The sequence below is a fragment of the Bremia lactucae genome, linkage group LG1, assembly GCF_004359215.1.
Source record: "Bremia lactucae strain SF5 linkage group LG1, whole genome shotgun sequence".
Lineage (NCBI taxonomy): Eukaryota > Oomycota > Peronosporomycetes > Peronosporales > Peronosporaceae > Bremia > Bremia lactucae.
In genome coordinates, this window is record NC_090610.1 from 9933214 (window position 1) to 9951641 (window position 18428).

At 43.9% G+C, this 18428-nt stretch overlaps 7 protein-coding genes across 7 annotated transcripts; 4 read left to right on the top strand and 3 right to left on the bottom strand.

Moving 5' to 3' along the window:
* Window positions 1-1273: 1273 nt before the first annotated feature.
* CCR75_004219 (uncharacterized protein) lies at window positions 1274-1459 on the bottom strand (the record flags this gene model as incomplete). The annotated part of the gene is made up of 1 exon (XM_067962306.1): window positions 1274-1459. The coding sequence occupies one exon, from the start codon at window positions 1457-1459 to the stop codon at window positions 1274-1276; it is 186 nt and encodes a 61-aa protein (XP_067820483.1).
* A 5302-nt stretch (window positions 1460-6761) lies between these two features.
* CCR75_004217 (uncharacterized protein) lies at window positions 6762-11238 on the top strand. Its single transcript, XM_067962304.1, has 10 exons — window positions 6762-7500; window positions 7578-7675; window positions 7743-7799; window positions 7871-7958; window positions 8029-8727; window positions 8810-9388; window positions 9467-9587; window positions 9651-10727; window positions 10806-10876; window positions 10941-11238. The coding sequence occupies exons 1-8, from the start codon at window positions 6877-6879 to the stop codon at window positions 9668-9670; spliced, it is 2286 nt and encodes a 761-aa protein (XP_067820478.1). The 5' UTR covers window positions 6762-6876; the 3' UTR covers window positions 9671-10727; window positions 10806-10876; window positions 10941-11238.
* On the bottom strand, window positions 9858-11169 carry CCR75_004218 (uncharacterized protein; the record flags this gene model as incomplete). The annotated part of the gene is made up of 3 exons (XM_067962305.1): window positions 9858-10727; window positions 10806-10876; window positions 10941-11169. The coding sequence occupies 3 exons, from the start codon at window positions 11167-11169 to the stop codon at window positions 9858-9860; spliced, it is 1170 nt and encodes a 389-aa protein (XP_067820482.1).
* A 65-nt stretch (window positions 11239-11303) lies between the features above and the next one.
* Window positions 11304-13280, top strand: CCR75_004216 (uncharacterized protein; the record flags this gene model as incomplete). Its single annotated transcript, XM_067962303.1, has 1 exon — window positions 11304-13280. The coding sequence occupies one exon, from the start codon at window positions 11304-11306 to the stop codon at window positions 13278-13280; it is 1977 nt and encodes a 658-aa protein (XP_067820477.1).
* A 170-nt stretch (window positions 13281-13450) lies between these two features.
* CCR75_004215 (uncharacterized protein) lies at window positions 13451-13663 on the bottom strand (the record flags this gene model as incomplete). Its single annotated transcript, XM_067962302.1, has 1 exon — window positions 13451-13663. The coding sequence occupies one exon, from the start codon at window positions 13661-13663 to the stop codon at window positions 13451-13453; it is 213 nt and encodes a 70-aa protein (XP_067820480.1).
* Window positions 13664-13815: 152 nt separating this feature from the next.
* Window positions 13816-15476, top strand: CCR75_004214 (uncharacterized protein; the record flags this gene model as incomplete). The annotated part of the gene is made up of 2 exons (XM_067962301.1): window positions 13816-13838; window positions 13928-15476. 2 exons carry the CDS (start codon window positions 13816-13818, stop codon window positions 15474-15476), a joined length of 1572 nt encoding a protein of 523 aa, XP_067820479.1.
* A 741-nt stretch (window positions 15477-16217) lies between these two features.
* Window positions 16218-16403, top strand: CCR75_004213 (uncharacterized protein; the record flags this gene model as incomplete). Its single annotated transcript, XM_067962300.1, has 1 exon — window positions 16218-16403. One exon carries the CDS (start codon window positions 16218-16220, stop codon window positions 16401-16403), a length of 186 nt encoding a protein of 61 aa, XP_067820481.1.
* Between the last annotated feature and the right edge of the window lie 2025 nt (window positions 16404-18428).

Sequence of the window (18428 nt, forward strand, 5' to 3'; positions counted from 1 at the left end):
CAGAGCCGTATGTCTTTTCTCTACAGAGATGACCACCACGGACAGTATCGTGTGCCTCATAGAGGATCCTGTACTTCAAATTCTCATCATGAGGAACAATGGATAAGCTTTTAGAATATAACCGTGTAAAATAGTATTCTCTATCTCTTCGAAATGCTGCAAGATTATCGGTTGCCTCATCGTTGTGTGCTGCATGGACCACACTTACTCTCCATTCTTACCCATCATTTTGATTCATTTGGCGCTGCATAGTGCCTTTTCATGAGCAACACAGAAGACTTTTTAACGTTTGGCGTATATTTATGCCCTTGCTTCTGTACCCACCACCACGAGCGCAAGCAAGCCACAACCTTCTAAATTTTCGGTATTTGTCGTCCTTCGTGCGTAATCTCTTCGTTGTATAACCTTCTTGCCACGCAACGTTCAAATTGCCTCCTCCGCTTCCTTTAGGGCAGACAATATTTGAATGTGGAGTACCAAATCGGGAGGGGAGAGTTACTTGTATCCACTCGATGAACGCGTAGTGAATTTACACTACACGTTAAGAGATTTACAGTATGATGATGCTTTCATCGTACTCGATTTGTAGGATTGCCCTTCACACAACACCATGGTAGGTGTACACTAATTGCGCTTCTCTCAAGGGTGGTTCGGCAAGCACAACATCTACAGATAGCTCAAATGACTTGGGTTGTCGCTATGTCTAGTGGCTTTGATTCACTATGCTTTATTAAAATAGATGGAGGCTGCTTAAGCAGAAAACGTGCAGGTCTTCCGGTCAAATATTGTACAACTGGATAAGCTCACGGGGAAGCTGCTTTCTTCGTCCGAAGCAGCTGGAAAATGGATGTTTTTGCTGGATTACGAAGCAGCTACGCCTAATAAATGAACCTCGGTAATATGTGCTTACGAATCGTCTGCTTCTCCCTTGACTTTTAAAGAGACATATGAGAGAATCGCATTTATTTGCTCGCTGTGTCCTCGTGTTTTCCATTAATTTCGTCCTTGTTGCGTCATATGCGGGTCTGTCGTAATTCAAAGAGATACTTTACATGATGTACAGGATGAAGAGCAGGCGCAAGTGAATGAGAGGTAAAAATGTCATTTCGAACACGATGACTAGGGAATCAATGACGTTTGGAACTCACTGCACAAATTTTCTAAGCTAGACGATCATCTTTGAGAAAAATCTTGTGCTGTTGATAAAACACCGCAGCTCATAAAAATACCGAGCACGAATGCTGCACAATCATCCACTGAAATAGTCGATCACTCAAATATGAGGGAGAGGTAGCTGTTCTTGCCGAAGGATATAGCACCATACAAAGCTACACAGTCTAGCCTTCGACCGCACTTCATCCTCGTAATTGTCGTTTGGAATATCAAACATTTCAGGATCCAAGAGCGGGTTTAATACAATCTTCTGGAAAGTGTACACGACGCAGACTGTAAACACCATTGACAACTCAAACTTGACAGGAAAGCCTGTAGAAGTTTCTGTCAGTCATAACGCGTACAATTAGCAACGTGACACGTATTTATTCAGGCTAAGTAATACGTTTCATACACATCATCCGAAATAACTCATCAAGATTCTACATGTGTTTCCCCGAAGTGGAAAGAAGTTTAATAACAGGAATAAAATCGTGGAGTTGGACAGGAAAGCTCTCTGCCATAAAAGCCTTGGCTTCAATTTTTTGCGAACTTTTCGCGCAGCCAGTAAAAGTGTAAAGCTTTGGTACGTGTTTTTCATTCCAAAAACTTCTTTAGCTTCTTGTTTTCTAGGGACTGACTCTATTGTTGGTTCCAGACGTAGAACCCTGTCATCAAATATTTTGTATACACATCATCCGTAAATACCCTTCACTTGGATTCTCGAGGTGTCGACTTCGTTGACATACTGCAAATGGTATGTCTGGTTCCAGTTGCAATATATGCCGTGACCCCGCAAGTGACCGGTATGGTCGATTTTCTATTCTTGGAACAAGCTCTTTAATATTTCTAAGACATTGGCCATCGACTTTAGGATTGAATACTGTCTTCAAGTCCTTTTAATTTAACTTTTCCAGAATCCTTTGATCATAGGGTCCTTTGTGCTAATTATCAATTTTATTTGACTTTGCTTGTACTTCACCTCAATACCGAAGATAAACCGCACACTTCCTAGCACCATTAACTTAAATCTCCTTGAATTATCTGCGGCCAGCAATATGATTGCTTCAACTGAATTTGCTTCAATAAGCTTATAATTACATACAAAGTCATGAGTTTTCATATTTCCGAACGAAGAAACACGAACCTGACGTGCATGCCGTAAAATCTATATTCTTAAAAACACTTGTTTGGTATTGAGCTAAATTGCAGTCGCTTGCTTCAATCCATACAAACTTCGATTAAGTTTGAAGATTTGAATCGGTTTTGGTGACACTCGTTTCAGTGGCCTTGTAAAAACTTCGTCTTTAAGGATACCATTTTGAAAAGCCGTGTCAATATTATACTGACGTATCAACATACCCAATTGACAACATATTGCCATGAAGATGCGCAATATGTTGTCAATTGGGTATGTCGAATTTAATTCATTATCGGCAAATAAGTGTCGTTATAATCAACGCCATATGTTTGGCCATAAGCAAGCGCAACGAGACGAGCTATAATCGCTCAATTTTACCACATTGGTTCTTCTTGATTGCAAATACCCATTTCGTGCCTATGACCTTTTTGTTCCTCGTTCCGTCTTCTGCACTCCATTTTCTCCTCTTTAAACGCACTAAATTCGTTTTTTATGGCTTTCTCCCATTTCGTGACTGCAAGGCATCTTCAAATAAAGTTAGTGTCTCAAAACTTGCACACGCTTGTTCATATCCAACACGTAGTCGTTTCTGCGTGTGAACTTGATCACAAGTTTTTTCCTTCAGCATCGTCCTCGTGATCTCATTTGATGAATCCAATGGCACTATCGCTTGGCCTATCGACTGTGGTGACAACACAAATGGTACAATACTTTGTAATTCCTGGAACGCGTCTTCCGTCCTATTGTTTGACCGCGAATTTATGCGATCAAGCTTGTCTGGTCTTCGAATTCAACTTCTTCATCCATGTGCACGTTGATATCAAATAGTGGGTCACTTCTGGGCCAACACCGAAATGCCTTTACACCTACGATCTTATCAAACTTGCGATCAGATATTTGCAGAGCTCCTTAAATACCCGAATATAGCATATGGATGGCTAAAAAGAAGTCTTATTCCGCAATTAATTCTAAATGTATAAGGATTTATGGTGAAGCCGGGTCAGGTGATAATGAGGCCAATAAAATCGGAAATGCCGGCTATGCGAGCTCGTGTTGATGTCTTCAGTCCAGCTGGTGTTTATATATGAACGAATCTGGACTTCTTACAGCATGGTGCCACCATTACCCAGAAAACTTTGGCGGATTTAGAAAAGGAGAAGACTAGGATCACAGTTGCACTCACCGCCAATGCCGTTGGATCGCACAAACGACCATCATTGTTGCCGGACATGCCAACGAACCTCGCTGCTTCAATCGAAAACTGGTGAACAGCTTGAGAACTACTAGCGGTCCAACAGTACAGCTTGGATGACTGGCGTATCATTTCAAGAGTGGTTGAAATGCCTTGAGAGTCCCACTCCGAATGCTGAAGTATGCCTTTGCCACCAATTATAGCATCAAAGATCCAGCCACTGGATGCAGGGATCATTGCTGCAATTAAGTAGCGTTACCGACGCTTCCAGTTGAAAAATGCACGAGCAACATCTTTACAGGGCCGACCAACTTATTGCAATAAGGTGTGCTTGCAGCATGAAATGGGATTTCGCAAATTACAATCGAAAACTGGTTCGCCAAACCGTATTGTTTGACAATGTAACAGGCGACCTATCTCTGCTATTGGAAGAGAAGCGTGTTGAGGAGGTCGTCACCGTTGCTCTTGAGAGATTGCTTTTGCGAAATCTGATTGTCGATTCAATTGCTGTTAAATGCTGCTGAAAGTGATATCGAGCATGTGTTTTTGAGAGAACAGGAGATCGCGAACCTCGTCATCGGTGATCATAATGGTTTGCATGCTATTAATAAAGTTGAGGAGGAGGAACCAGACAAGGCCATCGTGATGAAAAGCTGAAAGGGCTCTCTGTGGTGATTCCAATGTTAAGTCCAGCTGCTAAAGGGATGATAATTATTATGGATTTGGGGACATCGACATTTGACGACAAAAGGTGGAGAAAATAGTGGGCGGAGGCGATGATACAGTAGAACCTCCGATAAGTTATCACCTGCTAAGTTAGAAACTCTCATAAGTTAGGAAAAAGATGGAGCAAACATTGTTCTATGGTGACTAAATTATAAGCAAAAGCTATAGCCCAGAAGACGAAATAAATTTTATAGATTTCTTATTACTGGCCTAGCCAGGTGTCAAGTGTTGACAGTTGGATTTACAAACACCGGACGGTGTTCTGAATTCTAAATAGCAGACAATATTTCTGGTGGTCAACAGAATCTCGTTATGTAATTGTCTGATTAATTCTCGCTGACAACCCATTTTGCTGTGGTGAGTACGGCACAGTTGATCGGTGGATATTTTCAGCTTTTCTGCATATTTCATTGAGCCAATGTCGATATATTCCGATGCATAATCCGTTCTAATGCACTTTAAAGTAAATTCCATTTGATTCTCCAAAACTGCCTTGCATTTAGTAAATCGGTTCACCACTTCTGACTTGTTACTCATAAAGAAAGCCTCTGTATAACGTGAAAAGTCGTCGATAAATGTAATAATAAACCTTGTTCCACCTTGTGTTTTCGGTTCCATTGTTCCAATTACCTCACTATGTATAACATGAAGTGGAATGGTCGCCTTCAATTCTCGATATGTTGACTTCGGAAATAGTGTCACTGAAGACTTGCTCACCATGTACCCTTCACAAAACTTTCCTCCATCCTCACCGATACCACTAGTGCCATACACCTTGAAACCATCCATGCATTTATTCAGAGTCTTCACCTTGTTCATTGGCAGATGACCAAGCCGAGCAGGCCAGATGTTAACGTCCACCTTTGATCCATGTCCAGTTTCGGTGCATAATCGTGCTGAAACTTCTGGTTGGCAATTCATTGTGTAACTCCTTTCACTTCTCAACACACTAGTCACCATTCTTGATAACACATATCCTTTGCGAACGTCACTTGAAAATCACGTTTTGACAACGCTGGAATTGAAAGCAATCGTCGATTCGAATTAAGTACAAATACAAGGTCTTTAATTCGTGCTCTTCGGTATCACACGTACTGTTCTCCGTGGCCAGCACGTTGCTGCCATTTGCAATTGTTATTGCTATCGGGTCTTATAGCTTTCTTAATTCCAAATATCTGTCTCCATTCGGGCACATATGGCTACTTGCTCCACTATACAAAAGCCATCCGTTAGAATCTTGACTTGACGTCGTAAACGCTTGCTCGTTGTTCATCATTTTCCTCGTGAGGTCAGTTCCACTCTGACATTCGTGCTTCTTGTGACCGACCTTGTTGCATAAGATATATATTTTTGTAAACTTGCACTTCCTTTCTCATGTCGGACATCTTTGCGGTCTTGACGCTTGAGTTGACCGCTCTACGGTCAACTGCTCTATGGTCAACTCACGCGTCAAGACTGCAAAGACCTCCGACATGAGAAAGGAAGTGCGAGTTTACTCATTGCTCTCTTTTCTTGTCATGTATTCATACTTTCGATAAAGCATCTCATTGAGTTCGAATAAGTTCATTCCGTTTGTGTATTTAACGATCTTGACAATCTGGCCATATTCTTTAGAAAGACTTCCAAACAGGATTGCCAGCTGTTCATTCATTGATATTTCTTGTCCCGTCGCTTGCATCGACGTACCAAGCGTGTTAAGTTTCAGGAATTGTTTCAAGATGTTACCACTCTTGGATAACTTGAATTTGCTCGATTGACGCCGCAATTAAACCAGATTATGGACAGTTTGTCGAAGAAAAAAATCTTTAGCATCCCCCAAATCTCCGCCGTTGAAGAGGCATTCCGTACCATCGACTGTAATCTTGGGATTATCACTGGTGCCACGATTGCAAAGGCTTTCATATCGTTGACTTTCCAAGTCGACGGCACTGTGTCTCCTTCTCTTGAACCTTCATCTCATCGAGGTGGTCTAGCAGATCTTTCTTCGCCAGCTTTATCCGTGCGTTGAACTCCCACACGAAGTAATTATCTTCGCGTAGTCTATCGTGCAACTCGCATGTGTCTGGGCTCATAATCAATTGAAGAATAAAATGAAAAAAGTAATATAATTAGGTCCTTAGCTCGCTATTCTGTGCTACCTTTATGCCTATCCCTCCTAATCCTTTAGTGACTTCTCAGTGACGACAGCACTCATATATTTCCAATAAAATCAAGAAAACGGGTGTGAAATTGACTATATGCAGAAAGTCTCAGGAATGATCTTGCTTCACCCCTTCGTAGCACAAAATAAAAAAGTGTGTGAATATAGATAAAAAAGGGTGTGAAAATAGCAATTCCCTATTTATATTTCAGTTATCAGTTATGGTAATTGCTCGAGGTGTACCATAAAAAGAGGAAGTTGAAGCCATCATGAATCTAAATTTGTATAACACCATTTCCATCTGGTATGTATACCACACAATCGTCCATCGCTCCCCCATCTTTTCCGCGATATCAATTAGTATCGAGAATCAAGCGCGCACGAGGAGGCGGCTTCCGTCCACGGAGCGATTTTAATATTAAATACAGCATCCTAGAGCTCTGCATTCGCTTACGCATTGTGCCACTCTGGCACTCATTTAGGCATTTTCACGTGCTTTGCCAAATTTCCATAGAGCCGTAAGAGATGGCGACCCTCGACGGCTCACCCGTCAGCTCTACAAAGCTAACAGAACTGGGAAAGGCGTTAGATCAGACGTCTATCTCAAAAGCTAGTGGTCTCAGCTCACCTCTTCAGAGCGACATAGCCGTGGAAAATGCCGCTACTTCCAGCGTTTCAGCGAATAAATTACCAACCAAGAGCCCCAAGAAGCGCGGACGCACGGACAGCTTGAAGAAGATGCTGCCGGCGCCGGCCTCACAGCGTCACAAACTAGTCACAAGCTCGTATTATTCCGATACGCAAGACACTGAAGAGGATTCGACGTCGCTGGATTCGTTGCACGAGACCTCATTACCACTGCAACGGTCTCAGGCACAACCTGCGAAACTAATGGTGAAAGATCGAAGGGGCAGCGGCATGGGCGTCCCACGTGCCCATTTGATTCTGAATGCAGTCAAGCAAGCGCCGCCTGCGAAAGAAAAGTCGAATCCGAGACGATGGTCCAAGCACGAAGATGAGTCGTTACGATTAGCAGTTGAACGGAGTGGGGAGCGCAATTGGAAAGCCATTGCGGATCAAGTCCCTGGACGAAATCATACTCAATGCTTGCAACGGTGGACCAAAGTACTGAAGCCAGGTTTGATCAAGGTAAAGTGAATCGAAATGCTGCTTTTAGAGGGGTTTTTTTAACGCGGATGGCTCTCTTCTGTTCATGCTGAAAATAGGGCCACTGGACACCCGAAGAAGACGGAAAACTTCGCGAGTTAGTGGCGGAAGGTAAAAAGAATTGGGGACAAGTCGCTTCTTTAATTCCTGGACGAACGTGAGCTATAGAAGTTACAATAGTATTGCACGACAAACGACGTACTAATGATTGGTATGAGGTCCAGGTCCAAACAATGTCGGGAGCGATGGTGTAATCATTTGGATCCGAACATTAACAAGGGGTACGCTGCGCAATCAGGCTTTATGAGAAAGAGTCTCCAATAGTCTTACTTATCTATTCTACGGGCATTAGTTTCTATACCGAGGATGAAGACAAAATTATTGTTGAGATGCAAGCCAAGCTAGGTAATCGATGGTCGATTATTGCTCAGCAGCTAAAGGTTTGATTACTTTTTAAAGCTGGGACTGCAATACAAGACTGAGTTGTTACTTGCAATATTTTCTTTCTAGGGCCGTACAGAAGACGCTGTGAAAATTCGCTGGAAATCACTTATGCGTGGACGACGTGCTTCGACAAAAGACGACAAGACATCAACTGAATCACCTGGTGCAGCTTCTGACGTTGTCGAGTCGCCGTCTTCTGATCCCGAGCACATTAAGTTAAAAGCTGCTGAAGCCAGCTCAACTCGGCAGATTAATTATAAGAATGCAACAAGCCCAATGGTATTTGTAAAAAGAGAGCAGGGCATAGTATCGGGCAATAGTCCATCGTCTTCATCGGAAGGCGCAATTGCTGGGAAAATGGTCAATTCGGTATTTGTTAAACCTACGCAGCCGCTGGCACAACCACGTATGACAGCAGCGATGGGAAATACAATGCAAAGTGTGAATGACCTCGTGGCGGCGTCGATTCACAACTTTCAGATGAGTCAGCGCTTTTATCCAAGCTCCGCTGGAACTGCTCTATATTCTGGCAATACAAATCAATTAATGCCGATCGGCAATCATCAATTTGCCATGTCCGGCAACTATAACGTCAACATTCAGCCGCAACAATTGGTTTTACAACATCCCTCCCAGTTAATTCAGCAGCAATTAATGCCCCAATCTTATCCATTGCCACACGGTTACCCCATGCAACAACAAAGCATGGGCTTTATGCCCCACTATGTGGTTCCAACATCCTTTTCCACATCCACTCAGATGCCAGTAAGTCGAGTGACAAATAGAAAACTTTTGATGCTTTTGTCGTCGATTGGATTGTGGTCTAACGTGTAAACTTGCACGTCAGGTTTCAACAGCACTGCAGCGGTCATTGTCGATGCCTTTAACACCTACGCACACGCCTCAGGCGCTAGCAATGACAAATGCTCCATATCATCCCGCGCATACAACTTCTATACATCAAGGCTTTAGCGGGGCACCGCTTCATCCGCGCACAGCTTCCTTAAGTGCCCTGACGGGAACGTTTTCGCAGTCGTTGAGTGGAACAAGTACCGGCGGTGTTAGTGCTTTTAGTGGCAATGTATCCACTAGCAATATTGGTAATTCTCCGTCGGCTGCGAATGCTGGCGCCAAAGGGCTCAATACGCCACGAGAAGAATGGGGTTCTTCGCAAACTCCGCGCTCTCAAATGATTATGACAGAAGGCCACGCATCCGCGTACGAATTATTTCATCAACAACGACTTCGATTAATGCTACAAGAGCGCGACAAACAGGGCATGACGCTTTCTTCAGCACCATCTCCTGGTCAAGCATTGTTGACAAAGGAGCTTGAGGCGAACAAGGAACGCCAAGCACGGCAAGCGATTATGCATAAAGGCTGGAAAAGTGCCGTTGAATCAATGGTTTCTTTCAACAGCGTGAACGTACGAGTCCATTTGTGTTTTTGAGAAAAATATCGTCGATTCAATGTATTTAGTCTATGGTGTGAAATACATGTTTAGGACCTATCTGCGCTGGAAGATCAGCAACGGTTTGACGGCCTCCTTGAGAAAGTATCTCTATCGGCTCTTGACCCATCAGATGAGGAGATGCTTGAGCAGGCAGTCGATATTATATCGGGAGGTACGTGATTAATGCATCGCGTCGAAGGACTTAATGTTGCTCACGCGATGCGTTTGTGAATAGATGAGACTGTAGAATTATGAGCTAGCGCCAACGTGCATCATCTATGAAGCAGAGAAGAAGCAAGCCGACTCTTTTAATATTTGTACATGGCACCGTGTAAGCTAAAGTTATTAAATTTCGACAACCAAGATCTCGAATGGTATTGTTTTCTTCACTCGTAAAGTTTTCTAATCAACCCTCTTGATGAATGTGACAAAATCAAGATGGTTATTCATCTTCGTCGAATTCCTTGTCATCCTCGTAGTGATCATTACTGTCATATTGCACGACCACAGGCAACACCGCCATGGCATATAATACCAAAGCTGCTAAAGCCCCAATTATCACATTACGAGGACTCTTTGCAAATTGTTCATCACGTGGTTCCTTTGCCTCCTCTCCACGCTTCATTCTCTCTTGTTCCCGCTTTTTCTCGGCAATTTCGACAGCCAATTCACGTCGACTCCAATCGAGACTTCGAAATGGCTGGAGGAAAGCTACTTGCAATGGTGGCGATATCTTTTTCATAAAAGCACTTTTTAAAGGAGTCGTGGTGAAAAAATTTGGTTGATTTTCCGAGTAAAGAGCCTCGTCACTAAGACTCGATGGGTGATGCTCCAAAGCATCAAAAAATTTGTCACGAATACGTTCTGATAGCGTAATTAGCAGCGGAGCATGCTGTTGTACCGTCGCCATCAACTGCGTGTTACCTAACGCGTCAACAATGTGACCAAATACCGCGACATCCAAAGCACTCGGCCGTTCTCCAAAGAAGAAAGTCGTTCCAGCACTCTCGAGCTTTGTATTTAATGCCGTGTAGCAATCTCGAGCTATGACGTAAGCCTGTTCTTTTGTCGAAATGCCATTTAACCGAAGATTCTCCATCGTGTCCAAGTGCATTTTTTTGGGTAAGAAATGATTTAATGGGAATGGAATATGGCGCTTCATGTGCGGACGCGTGATTTCTCGATACGACGCGGAATCGACCCATCGGCAATAAAGCAGTACACGCTCCAGCTTCTCGGACAGCATTGATCGATATGCGTACGACTCGCTCCGCTGGGCATCGCTCAAGAATTCATCAATGTCCTTGTGAAACTAAAGTACCAACATGACAGTATGATTATCCAATTATCGTCTAAATTAGTAATTATTCGCGTAATCTTGTCACTTTACCGTCTGCAAGTGCACAATGATCTTCTCTTTAGGCAGCAAAAAGTTGCCATCGCTCAGCTGTGGCAATTCACCTACCAGGATGTCCCAAGCTTATTCATATGTATGCATGTGTTATTAATCATACTTTGTTCATACCCGTCGCCTCATACGCTGGATACCTGGAATTATGTACGTGCAGTCGAATACCCGCGACACGAAGGTATGCTTGGACGTCCCAGGCCGGAAGAAACTGATGCAGTACAAGCGCGGAGCCCAATTCCTTCGAAGTTTTTGGCGTAAAGTCTAGTTCTGTGGAATCGATTAAATCGTCGTGTAGATGGTCGGCATCTGGCCCAAGCGGGTGGAAGCGATCGTCCGGGAACATGCTGACGCACTTGAGTAAATACCCACGTGAATGGGGTGTAAATGATGTGACTTTGTGACTCGCCTAAATACGAACCACGTCTCCACCCAATGTCATAAAACAATTAAAGCAGTCAGATTAGATAGTAAGCTGCCATGGCGGACAAGGTACAGATTACGATGGAGAAAATGATTCCCGAGCTGGAGGATTTTCAATCACGTAAAATATTTTCCGCAGATGAGATCCGCCAGATTGTTGAGAAGCGCCGCAGCTTTGAATACTCGCTGCAGCGCGTTCCGATGCGCAAGATCGATGCAATGCGCTACATCGAGTACGAACTGAAGTTGGACGCGCTACGAGCAGCACGGAAGAAGCGCTTGGGTATCGTCAAGGTCTCAGTGGGTGACACGGCTTGTCTCAAGCGCGTGCATAATATCTTTGACCGTGTGCTCTTTAAGCATCGTGGCAGCATTGAGCTCTGGCTGCAGTATGTGGCATTTTGCAAGCGAGAGGGCAGCAGCCGCGTGCTTTCCGCCGTCTTTTCTAGAGCACTGCAATCCCACCCACGCAGTGCCGAATTGTGGATCGAAGCGGCGTCTTACGAATTTAGTGTCAACCTTAATGTGGAATCGGCGCGTGTGCTAATGCAGAGAGCTATTCGTCTCAATCAACACCACGAAACACTTTGGATTGAGTACTTTCGTTTGGAGTTGCTATTCGTGCAGAAATTGTCAATGCGTCGTCAGGTTCTGCGCTTGAACGAAGAAGTTGACACATCTATAAGTCACGCTGAAGATACCGTATTGATTGATGAGCTTCCTGAGGAACAAAATGCTGAAGATGAGGGCATATCCGAGGCAATGACAGCAAAAGTGAATGTCAGGAAATTGGTAATGCAAGGTGCAATTGCAAAGATCGTGTACACGAATGCTGTGGCCGCAATTCCAAATAATGTAGACTTTCGACTTGAATTTGTCAAAATTCGAGACCTCTTTGGGGCCTTTATGGCTGCGTCGCTATCCGATTTTATATTGCAAGACTGCCAAAATGCGTTTCCAAAGAGTGAGCAAGTGTTTGCTGCCAATGCAATGCGCCCATTATTGGTTGCTGAGGAACATGGCAAAGAACACGTGCAGGAAGAAAGCGAGGCAGTGCGCCAGGCAGAAAGGAATGTGGTGCAAAATTTTGAGACTAGCGTGAAGGAATTGGATACTGTCCGTATGAAGGAGCTCTTTGGTGCTTGGATGATAAATCGTTTGGCATCTTGTCGTCCTTCGTCGTTTTTGCTTGAATACGCGCGTGCCAAGCTCCATGACTTTGTGTTTTCAAAAACAAGCGTAGCATCTTCAACGCTTGCGATAAATTATGTCGATTTGATTCACCGCTTGGACGGTACCAATGATGCACTCACCATTGTCCGCAACATCTGTGATAACGTGTTACCGCAGTCTTCGGAACTGTGGCTCTTACAGTCCCAGCTGATGCTTCATTTGGATTACGACAATGAGATTACACGTCCTTTGGTCAAGCGTCGCCGTTCCTCTTCCGACTCGCACGCGAAGACGTCAAGCACCCCGTTGGTCGAAGCGTTGTTGGTTTTAAAGACAGCTGCGACGACAATAGCTGTCGACGATTTTGACGCACAATTTGCACTGCACAGTCGTCTTTTGCAGCTGCAAATAAGCACTTTTGAGACACCAAATGCGATTACCAAAGCTTTTGAAAATGCGCTTTGCGCTCAAACGCGTGGCTCAAAGCACTGGTGTACCATTCGTCACCAATTCGTGGCTTGGAAAGCTAATGTCAGTTCCTTGGAACAAGTTCGTGTGTTGTACACGAAATTTATTCTTGACGAGCAGCTTCTGCCTTCTCCAGAAACGTATACATTCTTAAGGTTGTGCGTCGATATCGAGACTTCTGCAACATCAGTGCATGTAGCACAAGTGCGAACTTTATTTGAAAAACTCGTCGATTTATTTGGCTCGACGCACGAGGAAGTTTGGGTGCAGTACGTGAGCTGTCTGTCCGAGCGTCTGGCGCTTTTGGCCGATGCTACTCGCGTGCAACAGCGCGCTTTACGCGTGTGGAAAGAGTCTTCGGCTCTCATGCAATTTGCTATCAAAGGTCACTAGACCTCACTTTGTGAAGAAAGTAGGAAGAACATAGAGCAGCACATTGAAATCATCCGCCCACTTGTAACACACCACTATTCAGTACTATTGTATTAAGCTCGAACGTTCTAATAAAAAGCCATGGATCTAACAGCAATCACTTGCTACGGCCGTCACCATACGTGCCTGGTTTACCGGGCCTCAAACTGAATGAGGCGCTTGGTGCGCGCCTTGTACATGATGCGGTAGCCACATGCGCGACAGCGAATAGGATCGCGCGCCGAGAGATAATTGACAATACCGCAGTCGCCACAAATGTATTTAATTTCCGGGTCTTTAATCATCGAGGCACTCGCACTGGTGCCACCAGCGCCGCCTGCTGAGGGAGTCGCTCCACCGTCCATTTGTTCGTTTCTTTGCTTGCGAGGCAGGTTTTAGGTCAAAATGAAGTAGTTTTAGAAGCGATTTGCAATTGATTGAAACTCGATACTATTTCCATTGGTCACCACCACTTGCACACCCCATTTGACGTTTAAACGTCTTAAACATGAGCACCATGACGGTCCAAATGCCTACAATGTAAACGTTTCAAGGGCAGATGCCTGTAGAGCGTTAATGAATTTCACGTTGGCAATGTACTAAACTCGTTTTGCTTGTGAAATCCGCAGATTGTGTTGCCTGTGTGCGACGCCCATCGTGGCTAACGCAGCCAATACGTGTGTCAATTGCTTAAAGTCGCAAGTGGACGTAACCGAGGGTATCAACAAGGAGATTATCATTCATCAATGTCGTGGTTGCATGCGCTGGTCCCGCCCGCCTTGGGTTGCTGCTGAACTCGAGTCGCGCGAGCTCCTTGCCATGTGCCTTAAGAAGATCAATAATCTTAATCGCGTTAAACTCATTGATGCCAATTGGGTCTGGACAGAACCCCACTCGCGGCGTTTGAAGCTCAAATTGACGGTACAAAAGGAAGTTCTTAGCAAGATGATCATGCAACAATCGTTTGTCGTCACGTTCGTCGTGCGGAACCAGCAATGTGACGCCTGCCAAGCTTCGTTTGCCAACCAATCCTGGCGAGCTGTTGTACAAGTGCGACAGCGGGTAGATCACAAACGCACCTTTTTCTATCTAGAGCAGCTAATTTTGAAGCATCGCGCTCATGAAAAGACAACAACCATTGAGTCGCATCCAGATGGCGTCGATTTTTTCTTCTCGGAGCGCAACCATGCATTGCGTTTCATTGATTTTTTGCAAGAATCCGTGCCAATGAAACTCAAGACGGCCAAGAAGCTCATTTCGGCAGATAATCATAGCAATACGCACAATTACAAGTTTACATATGCCGTGGAAATTGCACCAGTGTGTAAAGATGACTTGGTCGTTTTGCCCTTAAAGTTAGCTCGCATGCTTGGAAACATCTCGTGCTTGTGCCTCGTGGCGTCCGTTACGTCTTCGATTCATGTTGTGGACCCATTTAGTACCCAAGTAGCTGAAGTCGATTCAGAGAAATACTGGCGCTACCCGTTTCGTGCATTGCGATCCATTAAAACCATGTCAGACTTTACGATTCTCGATTCCAATCCCATGGCGATTCCTTCCGGTGGTGGTCGAGCGATTCATGTGACGCGCAAAACTCGATTGGCTGATATGGAGATTGTTCGTGACTCGGACTTTGGAGTGAATGACACACGTTTTCGTACTGTGAGCCACCTTGGCATGATCTTACACGTTGGCGACTTTGCTCGCGGCTACGATCTTACGTCAGCTGTGTTTAATGATGCGGATTTAATACCGCTTGTACAGTCTGGCACAGCACTGCCCGATGTGGTACTGGTGAAAAAAGTATTTCCACGTCGAATTCAAAAACGTGCTCGCAATTGGAAACTTAAAAAAATGGAAGGTGTCGAGCACGCTGGTCCGATACGGAAGACGACGGATTTATCAAAGGAGGACCGGGATTATGAGCAATTCTTGGACGAGCTTGAAGAGGACAAAGAATTGCGTTCGAAGATTAATTTGTACAAGATTGAGACCACTGTATCGAAGCATGTGAAGGACGACGACGACGCCATGGTGGAAGACGATATGGGTGCTCCATCCGTGGAATTGCATGAACTACTGGACGACCTAGCCGTAAAAGAGACGGAGTCGACATTGCAAATATTGTCCGAAGTCGAAGCGAAGCAGGCCTCCGTCTGGGAGCTAGAAGAGCTGTAAAGTTACATAAATATATATCCTTTTTGCGGGCATCAAAGTTGTGAGAACATTAGTCGTTTTTGGTGATTGCAAACGTTTTTGCTGTAGCTTGAATCTTTTTTTGCATAATTTAAATTCTTAGTAACGAATGCTCAAGTAAGTTCATATACTCGCAGTGAATTCCGAGGTATTATGAATAAAAGCTCTGCTAGCAAAAGCGCTTTTTTTTAATTGCTGTGCCGCAGAAGGACCGAGTCGTTTCCGTCGGCCGTTGTGCTTATTGCCGCGCCTTTTCGCTCATCGAGATCGAGGACGGCACTTCGCTTATTTGTGCGCAGCACTTGATGGCTCAAGTGTAAAGAAGCAAAATAAACAAACAAGCGTTCAGATCACGACAAGCTTGAATTGCTTCGTATGAAATGATACTCCCGGGGGTGCGTTCGGCCGTAGCAATATTTTATCGATACAGTGTCGCAAATGTCGACTAGCAAAAAATCTATGGCAGTGGTATACGCACGCGATCTTAGCCTTGAAACGGCGGAGGCTTGCATACATCTACTGGTCTTAGATCAGTAGTCGTATTTGTCGTATACGCTGACGAGTTGTCAGTGAAGACAAGACAGAAGAAGGCGTACTCATTGTCTCACTACTGCACTATACTGGATCGGCATCATTCTAGCGATACTAGGAACGTAGCACTTTTACTTAAGCTTTCCAGCTGTTATAGGGAATTTCCAATCACCCGCAAGCGCGGCGGCGATCATGTTTGCGGCTCATGAGGTTAACGAATGTACCTTCAAGTCACTATGCGCGAAGCAACGATTGCAGATTGTGCCACGCTTTCCCAGTGGTAGCAACGATAGCAAATATCTGCTGGACGATGAGAGCAGGAGAGGGCTGGTGCGACTAGGGGCAGTTGGCCGCCGCTACGCCGTTGTGGCGCTATAAGCCGCTAAATTTTGCCGTCGACGCAGCGTCTTGGGAGCTCAAGCGGTAACTCACAAGACATCGACGTGGACCAATTTATCCATATGTACACACACATACACCACGTGCTGAAGCGGCGAGGACAGCCGTTTCCTACACAAATATTTTTATCTAGAATTAAATGATATTCAACGAGACTTGCTTCTTTTCCCTCCGTTTGTAATTATCATCGATCCCATCTTGCGATTGCATCACTTTTCACAATATTTTCAGCTCTGTTCATTGGCAAACGTGGGCATATCTAAAAAGCATCATAAATCACCTAAGATATTAAAGGGAATTAAGTTACATTTCAGTTTGAACATATAAGTACTTTTCGCATTTAAAATATTTCAAAATACGTTCGATAACGCACGTTTCCTGCGTTGCTTAGAACCTGAATAAGACCAACACACTTGAAAATATTTTATTGCCTGCACACGCTGTGACGTAGTTATGTTAATGGCAGTGCTACCAGTAACTGCACTGCGTCATAAGACATGAACACATGTGCATAATTGTCTCAACCACTGCGTCATAAGAAATGAATATATATGCATAATTGTCTCGACCAATATTCGTGGTCCAAGAAATCCAAGGAAGGTATACCTAAATGTGATTATCTCAATACATACTCAGACCACTTTCTATTCTGTATGGGATATAGTACAGGAAGGAGTAAGCCACACAATGAGGTTCACATACTCTATGTGACGTAGTGGAAGTATTACTAGTAACTGCAACTACGTCATAAGACATAAATACATATGCGCAATCGTCTTGCGATATTTCTGATTATAGAACTTCAAGGAAAGTATACTGAATGTGATTAACTGAAAATATACTCTGAACGCTTACTATTCCGTATGGAATAAAGTGCTTGACGGGCTAAGCCACAATATGAGGTTCATATACACTATAGTTGGTAGAGTAGACACTAGAATTGATAAGCTTATGATAGTTCTTGGATAGAACCTAGATAGTTCACTTTACAATTTGCTTTCACCAACAACTCCTTCCCTTTTAGTCGCTCTTCACCAAAACTTGGTCGTAAATGTCATACCATCTTCCTCACCGTTTAATTATTACATAGTAGCAGTTGCGAGTCATCATGAGTTCAACACAAGGAAACTCATTGGAAGCAAGTTGTCCTGTTGTAATCGGTTGCAAGCCACACAGTGGGAGTGTAACGGGGTGTATCGTTACATGAAATTAACACTTAAAGGTTGTTAATTAATATATTATCTAAAAGGTAGATAATATTTGGAGGATATTACTTTATGTAGTAATGTCCTGAATTCTTATCCATAAATAGGTATAGACCATTATGTCTATTTATTCCGCAGACTAATCAGCTGTAGAAGTAATCAAAGAGAGTTACAAGATAAGATAGATAAGAATTCATTTACATGTTTAGTATTAGTTTATAGTTAAGTCAACATTTACAAAGATAGATTAACAAGACACTTAACTATATTAATACAGTTTTCATTTTACACTCTTAAGCTAACTTGCCTTAAGAGAAGTCTTCCTCTATACGTACAGTGTACGTCACCTAACGAGAGGCACCACTCACATCTGAAGCAGTGTGAAGTGGACTTGTACTGAAACAGTACAAGTCGCAGTGCCCCGTTACACCTGGTAGCACTTTGTAGTCCGTCCAAGGACCACATTTCCCACATTTAACATGGACATGTTAGATGGTAGTGGGAATACGCATCACGTTTCCCCTGAAAGCTACTCCTTTCTAAGTGATATAGAAAGGAGTGCGGTTGAACGAATGAGTTCATCCGTAGGAAACGATGCAATCCTGGCATTACTGTCCAACTTAGACAGAGATGCCCTCCATTCAACCGTCGCCAAGTTCATACAACATGAACTTGACGAGATGAAGGAAAAAGTAGCCTTGCTGAATCAGCAAGGCTCTCAACAGGCGGAACTGTTGAGATTACAACAGGTACAGACCCCTGTACCTGGGATGACGCAAACGCGTCGTCCCGAAACTCT